The sequence below is a fragment of the Alternaria burnsii genome (assembly GCF_013036055.1).
Source record: "Alternaria burnsii strain CBS107.38 chromosome Unknown 705, whole genome shotgun sequence".
Taxonomy (NCBI): Eukaryota; Fungi; Ascomycota; class Dothideomycetes; order Pleosporales; family Pleosporaceae; genus Alternaria; species Alternaria burnsii.
This window is the reverse complement of record NW_024066107.1, coordinates 2,109,120-2,121,802: the sequence shown is the minus strand read 5'-3', so window position 1 is coordinate 2,121,802 and position 12,683 is coordinate 2,109,120. Positions and strand designations below refer to the sequence as shown.

Sequence of the window (12,683 nt, the reverse complement as noted above, 5' to 3'; positions counted from 1 at the left end):
AAAGTATTGTCCAGACTGCCAAGGGTTATGAACGCGGTACCCTCAACACTATCTCAGGTACACGTGACAAGGGTCATAGCGTAGACTCTTGTCATATAAATCCTATGGGTTTCGGCCGATGTCACGTGTCTACTTTGCTGCATTCAGCCTGGAGGACTTCGCTTAGCTTGGAGTATCCGCCTCCTTCGTCTCTGTTGGTCTGTGCGTGCTTACTCGGTATATGCTGCATCTGGTAAAGGCACTAGTTGGCGCCTGGTTCACAGTGAATAGAAGGGAATATAAGATGGAAGGTATGGTAGTGAAATATACTCAACAATATGTTTCCTCATGTTTTGTCAAGTGGCCTGCGGGCTTGTACTGAAGAGGAATGGATAAAGACTACACTTGTAACGCCTCTCATTTCCTGTGTTGGCAGAGAAGAGCAGGGCTTGAAAAGATATCTGGGGATCAAGTATGGCAAGGTGGGGGATTGGCTTGCAGTGCCTGAGCTTGTTGCTGAGTATGGGGAGAGAATGGTTGATGCTACAGAGTTCGGGTAAGTCACTTCTGTTCCACTCATCTCATCCTTCAAGTAGCGTACTTACAACACTAGACCTCGTGCGCCAGCAATGGACGGTTGCGCATTCGAACAGTCTACCCTGATCCAATGTGCTATCGGCACTGGCCCTGAGATTCCCATGTCCAGCACTGAGTGCCTCAACCTCAACATTACTGCTCCATCCCTTCCCAGTGGTATGAGTATTGCCATCCCGGTGATGGTCTTCGTACATGGCGGTGGATTCATCATGGGCGCAAACTCCTGGCCGCAGTACGATCCAGCGCGTCTAGTCAGAATGAGCGCAAACCTTGGCACCCCAGTTATCGTCGTCAACGTGAACTACCGTCTAGGTGCCCCAGGAAACCTGACGAGCGAGGAATTGAGGAAAGCTGGATACCCTGGGAATAACAGTTTGAGGGATCAAAGATGTGCGTTGCAGTGGGTTAGAAAGCACATCGGTGCATTCGGAGGTGACGCGGATAACGTTACCTTATTTGGTGAGAGCGCTGGTGCTGGTATGTTGTTGTTTCCTTTGTTGTCCACTTTTGTGGTACTTCAGTGGGCTGTAACAGAGCTAACCAGGCAAACAGTCTCGGTTTTGCATCAATTGAGCTCCAAAGAGCCGTTGTTCAGACGTGCGATAAGCATGTCGGGAACACCGATCATGCTCAAGCCACTATCACCGTCTGTTGCTGAAAGATCATATAACGCCATCGTGCAAAAACTAGGCCTCACGCACCTTTCGACCCACGAACGTATCAATAGTCTTATCGCCATGAGCCCGGAGGAACTTGTTGAAAAGATTCCAATGGATATGCCACTCCTACCTTACATCGATGGCGATGTTGTCTCAGAAGCAGCCACATTCGCGCAACTTTCGACCGATACGATCCTGAGTCTGAACAACAGCTGGTGCGAAGAGTTGCTGATAGGATCATGTGCTCATGATGGCAATGTCTTCTTCTTCATGGGCCTTCCAAATGATGGGATGGCGTCGGCGATCCATTCATCCTTCTCTCGCAATCTTCCTACGTCTGTCGCCCAAGCCGTCTTATCAGCATATGGTGTTACACCTTCAACCCCTGACGATGAGGCCATGTCCTCCATCGTCAACTTAGCGACAAACATTGCGTACCGTCTCCCTGCAAAGTACTACGCTCGCGCATTCAAAGGAAAGGTTTCCTCCTACTTCTTCACTGAGCCAAATCCTTGGCAAGGCAGGTTCGAAGGAAAAAGTACGCATATGTTGGATGCGGCGTTCTTGTTCCAAAACTTCGAAGAAAACCTTCCTGTTGAGGCGAAGAAGACGGCTCGAAGATTAGCTGAGGACTTCATAACTTTTGTGCATGGACAGGCTGGTAGTGCATGGGCAGAAGGAAGGACCAAGGTCTATGGGCCAGAAATTGAGGAAGGAAATAAATTGGAGAATGTCGATCTAGACTGTCTGAGCGCGGCGTGGGACATGTTCGTTTCCGGTAAGTAGATTGGTGGGCATGTGCATAGTGACTTTGGCTCGACGCTTCCAAGATCATTCTGCGCTCTCACTAACCAAGCATATCCATTGGAAAAAATGTGCAATCTCACTGTTAGCAAAGTCGTGTTTCTCGCCGAGGAATGTTCACGTGTAGATATCACCCAAGATGCTCATCGGTCGGAAGTCCCCGAGCACCTTCACCCCCGCACGCTTCATGCAGTTTAGTGCGGGGTAACCTGTATCTGTCTACAACTCCCGGCGTGCTTCATGTGGGGTCTTCGCGACCCATCTCCACGCCCCATGGCCACAACCACGATGATGCCTGCCGTGCAGCTTAGCCGGAGGATGCGTCCGATCGGCAAAGACGCGAGCTTGGAGCTAGAGTCACCGGAACGACATATAGTACCTTTTACTTGCAAATCCTAGAGTTACCTTCGCAACTCGCATCATATCTGGAATAAACGGAGTAAAAGGATAATAACAAACATGTCAAAACCGGTGGCTATCGTAACAGGTGCAGGCTCCGGCATCGGCGAAGCAGTAGCAACCCACCTGTACAGCAAAGGCTACAAAGTCGTCATCGCAGACCTGAATCCATCATCAGGCGAACGTGTAGCCGCAAGCCTTGGCTCCGACGCGATTTTCCACCAAACCGATGTTTCCTCCTATAAATCGCAAGCACAGCTCTTCAAGCGCGCTTACGAATGGGGCGGTGACCGTCTGGACTTTTGCCATGCAAATGCCGGTATCGACGATAGACAGAACATCTTTGAGGATATGGACAAGGAAGAGGTGGATGAAGAAGGTCTGGTGAAGAAGTTGAATACGAAGACTATGGAGGTCAACCTCGAGGGCGTGATGCAGGGATTGTGGCTGTTCAAGTATTATGTTAGAAGAAGCAAGGAGGCAGGTGGTGGGAAGGGCAAATTTGTCGCCACGAGTAGTGCGGCCGGTTTATAGTAAGTACTTCTTCTCCTGGTGCTTGTGTGTTGAGACCGAGCACAAGACTAACGAGAGCCCAAGTTCCATGATACAATGCCCCCAGTACACAGCCAGCAAGTATGGCGTGGTAGGTCTGTGCCGCGCCTCTGGACCCGTATTTGTCAAGGAGGGCATCACAGTTAACGCAATCTGCCCAGCCTTTATTCCAACAAATCTCTGTCCTCCAGAAGTTGCAAAGCGCTGGCCTAAAGAGCACATTACGCCTTTGTCAACTGTGAACAAGGCTATTGATGCTTTTTTAGCAGATGACACATTGACCGGCCAGGCTGTAGAGTTGTCTCAAGAGAATATCTATTTTAGGCAGCCGGTCGATTATCCGAACGACAGCCAGCGGTGGATTGGCGAGGAGAGTGATAAGATCTGGAATTTAGGCTACCAGGAACCACCAAAGAGGCAAGGATACTGAGAAAGATACAGCAAGTAGTACTTTTACGATGATCAAAACTCCTCTTCAATAATCCAATCCATCTCTTTCTACTCTCTCGCTCTCCGCTCTCATAACCTTGGCATGCGCCTCACTCCTAGGCCGGATATCACAATGGAATGGCTCTGGCACACTAAAGAACCCGGGCTCCATCTTTGTGTTGACATGTACTTCTTTGCCTTCTTTTCCAAGCTTCTTAGTAAGATTGAACCCCCAAAGTACCCGGGACACGTTGATGAAAAGTGAACGTTCGGCGACGTGCACGCCTGGACATGAGCGTCGTCCTGCGCCATAGGCGAAGTGGTCACGCTCTGAAGGATCGGCAGTATTCATGTAGTGTGCTGCAGATGCAGTATGGTTTAGGTAGCGAGAGGGATCGAAAGCTGAGGGGTTGGGCCAGAGGTCCGGGTCGTTGTGAATTGCCCTGTAACGATCAGTAAAATCTTCATCTCAGGATGCCAACAAGTAAAGTGAAGAGACAGAGAGTCATACCACCAGTTCAGCACTACAATACTTCCCTTGGGAATGAACCAGCCCTCGTACCAGTCATCATCGCTAGTCGCATGCGGCATTCCAAATTTGTTCACTGGTCTCCACCTCAATACTTCCTTAATCACACCTCTCACATAGGGCAAATTCTCCTCATCCTCCCACGTCGGCAATCTGTCCTTGCCAACCACACGATCCAACTCTTCCTGTGCCTTCTTTTGCGCCTCAGGGAATAAAACCATAGAAAGGACAAAGTTGTTCAGTGTCGTACCTGTAGTTTCAGACCCGGCTTCAATCAGCCCACCACACGTGTACGCTGCAGCCAGCTCATCGATGCCCGACTTCTCGGGTCCGTTTAGGTAAAATGTCTTTGTGAAGCAATCTTTTGCTACTCCGGCATCCGTGTCCTTCTTGAGCTTGTTCCAGAGATCAAGGTACACTTGGCTATCCTGTTCATGGAGCTTCTGGCCGTGTATTCTCCAATTCCCGAACAGCCATTGCGGTAAGGACGCTAGCGCAGGAAACGAATCAATGGCCCATGCTCCTGGTGCAGTATTTCTAGTGAAGCGCTCCAGCACGTCGTAAATGCGTTTTATGAGTGGATCGTCCCAACTGGGTATGCGATAACCATATGTGACCAGCATTATGACGCTGGCGGAGTAGCGCCTGTTGATGGACATGAAATCGTTGGGATCTTGCATCAATTGTTTTAACAGAACTTTGCTCTCAAAGTCTTGAACAGGTTGGTAATTGATACTTGCGTTGAGATTGAGGAGCGCGTGGCTATGTTTTCGGATGCTGCGCCACCTGGGTCCATATTGCATGAACAATTGGCGTCGGCCTGCGGATAAGACATCTTGTGCCATGGGTGCAGGGGCTCGCGAGGAATAGATGTTCGATTTCTTATCCATCAAGTCTTTGACGGCCTTTGGTGAAGATAGCCATATGTAGTCTGTTCCGCCAATCTTGGTGTGAAATACATGGCCATATTGTTTGCGCCATGCGACGACTTTATCACGCACAGCTTCCGTATCTGCGAGCTCAAAGAGAGAACCGACGAATGGGTGCCCTTTGGGGCCTGGTGGTAGATGTCGACGCCGAGAATCCTACAGGTGAGGTCAGTAGAGATACGAGACGGGCTATGGGATGAACAGCGTTACCTTAATAGCGTTCGGCACAACAATGAAGTATACCGTCAACAAGAGTAGTATTGGTGTTGTAGTGATTAGCCCTAGTTTGAGGACAAAGGATGATCCCCAAGATGCCTGAACGATACCGAGGATGGACATGGCCGATGCTCGATATGTGGAGATGAAAAGCTCAGTCACTACGAATTCTGACTGTTCAAAGATCAACTTCAACCTATGATAGTTCAGCTCTACTTGTAAAAAAAAAAACTTGAAGTCTTTCAATCTTTACGGTAGCTCTTGCTGATGCCGTATCATACCAAGCGTTGGGGTATAGTCGTGGGCGTTGCAGCTTCCCCGCAAATGCCCCACAAACCGATGTACCCCAGGATACACCAGTACGGCACTAGTGGAATGAAGTCGGCAATGAAGATATGAGGTTAGGGTTGAGTAGAAAAACATGGACAGTAAAGAAACCCGAGCGACACGAAGGCTTCACAGTCTCGACACTTGCCGACCATGCCGTTAGATCGCGACGCATCCGGGTTGACATTCGTTCACCACCCCTCCGGTCAGCGAACTCACTACATCCTCGACGACTTTACCGATCCTTGGCAAACCCGAGAGACAATCTTGATACAACATGGTTTTGGGCGGCATGCCGCGTTCTGGTACCATTGGGTCCCAATCTTATCTCGCCAATACCGTGTCATACGACGCGATTTGAGAGGCCACGGACACTCTAGTTATCCAAAGGACACAGCAAAGTATGACTATACTGTAGATTCAATCTTGGGGGAAATCCTCGACACGCTCGACCAACTCAGCGTGGAGAAGGTGCATCTCCTTGGCGAGTCAACTGGAGGTATGCTGGGCGAGATATTCGCAGCCAAACATCCCGAGAGAGTTTTGAGCTTGACAGTATGCTCAACACCTATCCATTTGCCGCCACAAGCTCTACAACTCTTCGCGTTCGGTAAGAAGAATTGGCCGGCGGCATGCAGGGAGCTTGGATCGCGGGGTTGGGCGGAGGCCTTGTCGCGAGTTCCTGGCACAATTCCGGTTTCGGATCCGCACTATCTTGCGTGGTATCTGGAACAAATTGCTGTTAGTGATGGTGAGGGGTTGGCTCAGTATGCGGAGTTCCTGTCAACACTGGACGCGAGACCGTGGTTGAGGGAGATCAAAGTACCAACATTGATCTTATCGCCAACGCAGAGTGCTGCTGTGAAAGTACAAGACATGGAGATTTTGGCTGAGACAATCCAAGGAAGTAAGTTGGTGCTCATCGAGGGCCCGGGCCATGAGATATATGTCAGTCAGGCAGAGACATGTCAGGAAGCATTCCTCGCTTTCTTGAGGGATGTGAGTAGACAAGGTACTGAAAAAGCAAGTCAGCATGACTAATGGTTGTGACCTTTCATTATTGAATGCTGCCTGTGCCATGTACAGACGTATTCACTGGTATCGCTTCAATCCGGTTCCAAATACATAATAAAACAATGCCCGCCCATTGTCTGCACGAAACGCCGCCAATGCAACCATGAGTGGGTTTTAACCTGTACGCTCCCAATGCGCCGCTATGCAATTATCATACGATGTGTGAAGCCGACAACGCGAGTAATGGATGTGATGTGTGCTACACACCGGGGTTGGTGGTGGGGCGTGTTGCAGTTCATGCTTCTAATCGTTCCCGTTCCCGCCGTCCATTCATATCCAAGGCCATCTTTTTACTGAACTCGTAGCAGCTAATCATGATAGCGCATGCAGGCGCGATCTTGAGACATCTGGCTGCCCAGCCCTTGAACAGACCCGGCATGCCTTGTTCGCGATAGATGTGCGCGAGGAAGCGTGGCATGGATTGGTCTTCTGGCCGTGTTGAGTTTGCGATGTCCTTTGCAGTGTCGCCCATGTGCCGCGCAACTTGTTGGCGTGTCTTTCCAACATCAAATGGTGTGGTGATGAAAGCAGCAACTGCTCCTGACGTAGCACCAGCGATGAAGCTGTCGACCAATGTATCTCTATGGTTCTCTTGGCTTCTTGACCTGCTTCTTCTCCGTACTCTCTCCTCGCCTCGGCCCATGCGGAATTCGAAACCATCGTTCCTGGCCTCCCTTCTTCCTCGTTGGTCTGTCAAAACGTTTCTTGTGGCTTCGTAACCCCACCAGTACATGGCGGAGAAGGGTACATCGCGCCAGAGGGTCAACGTGAGGCCTCTCCATAAACTGGAGACACCCTGGCTGCCGACCATTTCTCTGAGCCCGTCCATTGTATCGCGGAAGTGCCCAGCGGCGGTGGCAGTAGAATTTGCTGCCTGCATTCGTGTTCGGAATATTTCGATGGGACCCACTGCTACGGCAGCAAGAACTCGCGCAGTGGCTCCTGCCACTAATGGTATGTACGCATCGGAAACCGTTTGTCGCAAAGGTGAGGCTTGCGCTGTTCGCAGCCAGTCGTATCCGGCAAAGTAGATGACGTTTGCAGGCACTGCCATGACTAGAGTCGGTGACAGTCCTCTCCAGAGTGTCCGCGGGCCCTCGTTCTGGGCAATCTTGCGCAGACCGTCCCATGTGCTATTTATGGTTTTGCGTTCGACCTCCTCCACGGCACAGCTCAAATCGGCGGGGTTTATGGGCGCCATGGTCGGCCCCGCTACGCAGAAGGGTGCCTTGTTGTTCATCCAAAAAACCTCTCTGCAGCACGACGAGATGCCGAGATTGGGTGGTAGATCGCGGAATTGTGTGAGTGTCGGGCCATTGAATCCGCGTGGGCGTGGCGAGGTGGTCGGGACGGTTTCTTGCGATTGCAGTCGTACGCGGACGACGTCGAGAGGGGTGACTTGCTGGTGTCAGTTCTGGCATGGCAGACAAGTGCGTAGATGCGACATACCCAGCAACGACGTGAGGACACTACCCGAGACGGCAGACATCATTTTTTGGCCGAGCGACACTTCGCCCACGCCGGTCGGATCCGCTGCCTCGGCTCGCTGCGTGGCCATCGCCATGTTGCCTACTTTGGGAGTGGCAGCAGGGAGGTGGGGGATAGCCTCGAGGCGGTGCGAGGGGTCTTGTCAGAGGGCTGGATGCGCAAAAAGGGCGTTGTGCGCATTGTCTTCTGGAGTGATGGGCGTGTATAAGTGGTGACGAAGGCGACGGGAAGCTTTGACGCAACGACTTAATTATCGGAGCTACACTTTTTGGCGCGTCATTCCCGCGCCGCCCACGTTGGATGATTGGCCCCTCACGCCGATTGTCAGAGACAAAAGGGCGTCGGCTTATCAGATGGCGCACTGCGCGAGGCTAGAACATGGATCGAGTGGCGCCCGTCATCGCCCTGCCGCAACTTCACAGGTCCCGTCATGCACGCCTAATCACTGCGGGCACCGGAACTTTCTCTAGAGTCACACGTCGATTGAATTCGTATCCTTACTAAAAGCCCGTTGCTAGCCTCTGCATTGGACCCTGTTCTCGTCCACATCCTGCGACTTCGGACATACCGCGTCTAACCGATACCCAAGGCCATGGACCCTCAAGACGTTCCCACCAACACCGAGGCCGAGCTCGAGTCTTTCCGCCAGAAATGGAGGGAAGAAGTGACTGCCAGGTCAAAGGGCAAGGCGCCTGCCTCGTCTGCGTCGGTCAACAACACCGCTACTTCATCCTCAACGAGCAAATCTCATGCAAACAAAAGCAATGCGCCTGATGTGCAGCATCACACTCGTGCTCGGAGCCTAAGCCTAGAAGGCGGTGACGAAGTCAACTCCTATACCTACCATAATCTGGGCGAGAAGCAGCATGGCCGGAGACTTGATGAAACGAGCGCTCAGACCGCTGCCGCAATTACTGAAGAGGCCGAACCGACGTCTGCTCTAGAACATTATGAAAAAGCCGTAGAAAAGGAAAGTCAAGGTAGTCTGGGTGACAGTGTAGATCTGTACAGAAAAGCATTCAAGGTGCGTTGACTTCAATGTCACCATAAACTATCGACTGATGTTGGTAGCTCGATTCTGGCGTTCAAGAGACGTACAAAGCGAAGCACTTCCCGCCCTCATATTTCAAGAAACTCAAAGCTGCACAAGCAGCAAGCGCTTCAGTTCCATCGTCAACAACACCAGCATCGTCCCACCCTATACCCAAACCCCAAGACCCCAACCCATCCAATGCCTCAGCCACAGTGCCCAATACTGCCCACCACTCCCTACATGGTCTCTCTCCCACGTACCAAAGCCTGATCAACGAATACGCCAGCACTTCTATTCTCGGTGAGCTAGCACCAACCGACCTAAGCCCCGCGCCTCCATGTCCGATATCCAGTATTCCAGAAGAGATTGTTGTCGAGATATTGGAGCAACTCGCCATACAAGACATTGCGTCATTCGCTCGCCTGGCCCAAGTGTGTAAACGCCTGGCTTACCTCGTGACCACCGAAGACCGTGTTTGGAAACGTTTAGCTCTAGGGCCCGAATATGGCTTCGCGTCCATGCACTACACATGGTCGTGTCAAGTTGGCGGGAAACCGCTCAATGACGACGACATGGGCGGAATCACTCTAGGTGCCGCAAATCTTGACCTCTCTGATACCGAAGACATCGAAGCCGCAGCCGAATCACTCTCTCCAGCAGCACTGACCCAGCTTCTCGTCCCAACACCATACCCCACTTACCGCACACTCTTTCGACAACGCCCTCGCATTCGGTTCAACGGCTGCTACATCAGTACGGTCAACTATACGCGTCCGGGTCAAGCACTACCCACAACATCATCCTGGAACTCGCCTATCCATATTGTAACTTACTTCCGCTACCTGCGCTTTCTGCGCGACGGGACATGCATTTCTCTGCTCACCACAACCGAGCCCGCCGATGTGGTTCCCTACTTGTATGTCGAACACATTCACAAGAACCATCACAACCTGCCCAGTGCACCAATGAAAGATGCCGTGTTAGGCCGCTGGCGCATGAGCGGTCCGGAGCCTGGCAGCGAGGAACAGGAGGGCACGCTGCATATTGAGAAACCAGGCGCCACACCAAAGTACATGTACAAGATGGCACTGAGTTTCGGCAATGCAGGGCGAGGAGCTAAGAACAACAAACTTGTTTGGCAAGGGTACTGGAGTTACAACCGGTTGACGGATGACTGGGCCGAGTTTGGATTGAAGAACGATCGTGCCTTCTACTTTAGCAGGGTAAAGAGCTATGGCATGAGCTGGGGCGAGAGGGGCATTAAGGAGTCGTAACGAGCGTGAAGGAGCAACCTAAATATCCTTGGTCGAATTCACTGCATCGTCTCATGTCGATCGAAAATTCTTAGGTGCGCTCAAGACTTGCGAACAAGATGCTTGTTCGATTCATCATTTTTGCATTATTCATGGACATTTGCGTCTGCGACATGGCGTAGCATAGTTGTCTCTGTCTTGGTATACACTCTCTCTTCTGCTCTGGTGTCTTTACCGTCTGGGCATTCCGCGGCCGCGTCCCCTTCCTCCACCCAGCGCCCTCTGTGCAGCGCCAGGCGGTAGTGGCCTGTTGGGGGCTTGTGGTTGCTGTGACTCCTGGTTCTCTGTATATTGTTAGCATTGTTTTGCCCTGGAATGTCATCTCACATACTGATTGTCTCGTCAACGCTCAGGATCAAGCATGCCGCCTCCGTTGCTGCCTGCAGAGCGTTGACCTTGACCAGACTAGGCTCCCAGACGAACCTCTCCATGTTGTTCGCTATGCTCTCTGTTGTAAAGTCGACACCAGCCCAGATGTTGCCCTTCTTGTGTTCTACGCGGAGTCGGTTGAGAATGTCCGTCGCGTCGACACCGGCGTTATCGCAGAGCTGCCTAGGAATGACCTCAAGGGCCTTTGCAAACGCCTTGATAATAGGTTGTTGCTTATGCGGGATGTTCTTGTCGGCGTAGTTGTGTAGGTATGAGGAGATCTCCATCTCGACGGCACCACCTCCGGCAACAATGTTCCTGTTCTTGATCGCACGCTTGACAATCATGATTGCATCGTGCAAGCTTCGCTCGACCTCGGCGATGAACTGCTCTGCACCGCCACGAAGCACCAATGTGCAAGTCTTGGCCTCCGGGCAGCCCTCGAAGAAGTTGAAGCGCTCGCCACCAATTTGTCGCTCCTCAAACGATTCGCAGGTTCCGAGGTGCTTGCTCTGAATATCAGAGCAGGTGGATTGAAGGCTCGCGCCTGTTGCGCGGCATACGCGGTCGAGATCGTCTGCCGCTACGCGTCCAGCACAGAAGATGTCGCGGTCCGCGAAGTACTGTGTCGCCAAATCTCCAATAGGAAGCTTGCTCAGGACAACCTTGGCACCCGTCTTGTATAGCGCCTCCATCTTGTTGTAGATAATCTGCCACTCTGCATCGACAATCGCCTGATATTCCGAGACCTGCTCTACCCGTACCTCAGCGTTGTCCTTCTCACTCTTCAGCTCAAGTTCGACGTTCAGGCACACGATCTTCGGCTGCTTGAAAGTCTTCGGTTGTTGCTCGAAACCGGCGTATGAGAAGGTCTTCTTGAATGCGACACCATTGACAAAAAGCGAATCCTGGAGCGCACCACCAGTAATCTTCTTTACTCCGATGAGCTTCTCGTTCAGCTCGTCCTGGTCGAGCGAGAGTACAGCGTCTACGACCATCTTGGTGAAGAAGTCGGCATTCCTGTGAATCAGCTTGCTGCTCATGGCGGTCGCGGCAAGTTTCTGGAGAGTATCCCGCTGGTTGCCCTCGGCAGTGTCTACGGCGATTTCCATAATCTTGTTGACAGCAAGATGCGAAGCTCTCCGGAGGCCTTTCATGATAGTCTGGCTACTGACTCCCTGCTCGACAAAGTCCTTGATCTCCTTCAGTATCTCTCCTGCAATAACCACGACGGAAGTGGTACCATCGCCCACTTCGGCATCTTGCGATCGTGCGATGTCGGTGAGAACGCGGGCGGCGGGGTGGACGATATCAAGGAGCTGTGTACAGTTAGACCCGCTAGAAAAGCTGGAATTTTGCAGTAGGCTCTACCTTCATGACCGTGGCACCATCGTTGGTGATTGTCTGCCTGCCATTCTCATCGACCATGAGTAGATCACCGCCATATGGTCCGAGTGTTCCCTTGATCGTGGCCTGTACAGCAAGGCAAGCGTTGATGTTTGATATTACCTGACCGCGGCCCTGTGACTGATCGGTACCTGAGACTGTTAGCGATGTATGTATCAAAAAGTGTCGAGGCACCTACCCTCCCGCAACACCACAATCGTCGGTGTTTGACCGCCGAACGACATGCTGTCTGATTAGAGAAATACAAAGACTCGGGCCCAGATTGTGGAAGCTTTGAAATTCAAATAAAGCTGGTGGTGTGTTGTGAGGGGCACGGTGAGCTATGCGCAGCTGTATGCGGGGATCAAACAAACGCGTCCCATGAATTTTCCCTATCTCCAGAGCACGACCCTTTGCCAAGCCGGAGGTCCGTGCGTAAGTTTCCCGACTTCTGTTGGCAACATTCGCTCGGCATTCTACAGTCCTTCCATGCATTGTACCACAATTACGTCGTCGCGTATCCCAGAAGCTCCCAACCTAAACACTTGTCGTCGACACATTCGAACGATCAATTCCGTGCTGCATAGTGACATTGACACG

The 12,683-nt window shown here is 51.8% G+C and overlaps 6 protein-coding genes across 6 annotated transcripts; 3 read left to right on the top strand and 3 right to left on the bottom strand.

Moving 5' to 3' along the window:
• Positions 1–317: 317 nt before the first annotated feature.
• GT037_000753 (uncharacterized protein) lies at positions 318–3,420 on the top strand (the record flags this gene model as incomplete). The annotated part of the gene is made up of 5 exons (XM_038925800.1): positions 318–535; positions 593–1,053; positions 1,129–2,013; positions 2,527–2,971; positions 3,036–3,420. 5 exons carry the CDS (start codon positions 318–320, stop codon positions 3,418–3,420), a joined length of 2,394 nt encoding a protein of 797 aa, XP_038791656.1.
• A 45-nt stretch (positions 3,421–3,465) lies between these two features.
• GT037_000752 (cytochrome p450) lies at positions 3,466–5,216 on the bottom strand (the record flags this gene model as incomplete). The annotated part of the gene is made up of 3 exons (XM_038925799.1): positions 3,466–3,862; positions 3,931–5,033; positions 5,088–5,216. 3 exons carry the CDS (start codon positions 5,214–5,216, stop codon positions 3,466–3,468), a joined length of 1,629 nt encoding a protein of 542 aa, XP_038791655.1.
• Positions 5,217–5,573: 357 nt separating this feature from the next.
• On the top strand, positions 5,574–6,461 carry GT037_000751 (alpha beta-hydrolase; the record flags this gene model as incomplete). The annotated part of the gene is made up of 1 exon (XM_038925798.1): positions 5,574–6,461. One exon carries the CDS (start codon positions 5,574–5,576, stop codon positions 6,459–6,461), a length of 888 nt encoding a protein of 295 aa, XP_038791654.1.
• Positions 6,462–6,729: 268 nt separating this feature from the next.
• Positions 6,730–8,058, bottom strand: GT037_000750 (mitochondrial carrier; the record flags this gene model as incomplete). The annotated part of the gene is made up of 2 exons (XM_038925797.1): positions 6,730–7,892; positions 7,944–8,058. The coding sequence occupies 2 exons, from the start codon at positions 8,056–8,058 to the stop codon at positions 6,730–6,732; spliced, it is 1,278 nt and encodes a 425-aa protein (XP_038791653.1).
• Positions 8,059–8,574: 516 nt separating this feature from the next.
• On the top strand, positions 8,575–10,289 carry GT037_000749 (uncharacterized protein; the record flags this gene model as incomplete). The annotated part of the gene is made up of 2 exons (XM_038925796.1): positions 8,575–9,006; positions 9,054–10,289. 2 exons carry the CDS (start codon positions 8,575–8,577, stop codon positions 10,287–10,289), a joined length of 1,668 nt encoding a protein of 555 aa, XP_038791652.1.
• Positions 10,290–10,499: 210 nt separating this feature from the next.
• GT037_000748 (t-complex protein 1 subunit eta) lies at positions 10,500–12,328 on the bottom strand (the record flags this gene model as incomplete). The annotated part of the gene is made up of 4 exons (XM_038925795.1): positions 10,500–10,612; positions 10,660–12,016; positions 12,069–12,235; positions 12,283–12,328. The coding sequence occupies 4 exons, from the start codon at positions 12,326–12,328 to the stop codon at positions 10,500–10,502; spliced, it is 1,683 nt and encodes a 560-aa protein (XP_038791651.1).
• Between the last annotated feature and the right edge of the window lie 355 nt (positions 12,329–12,683).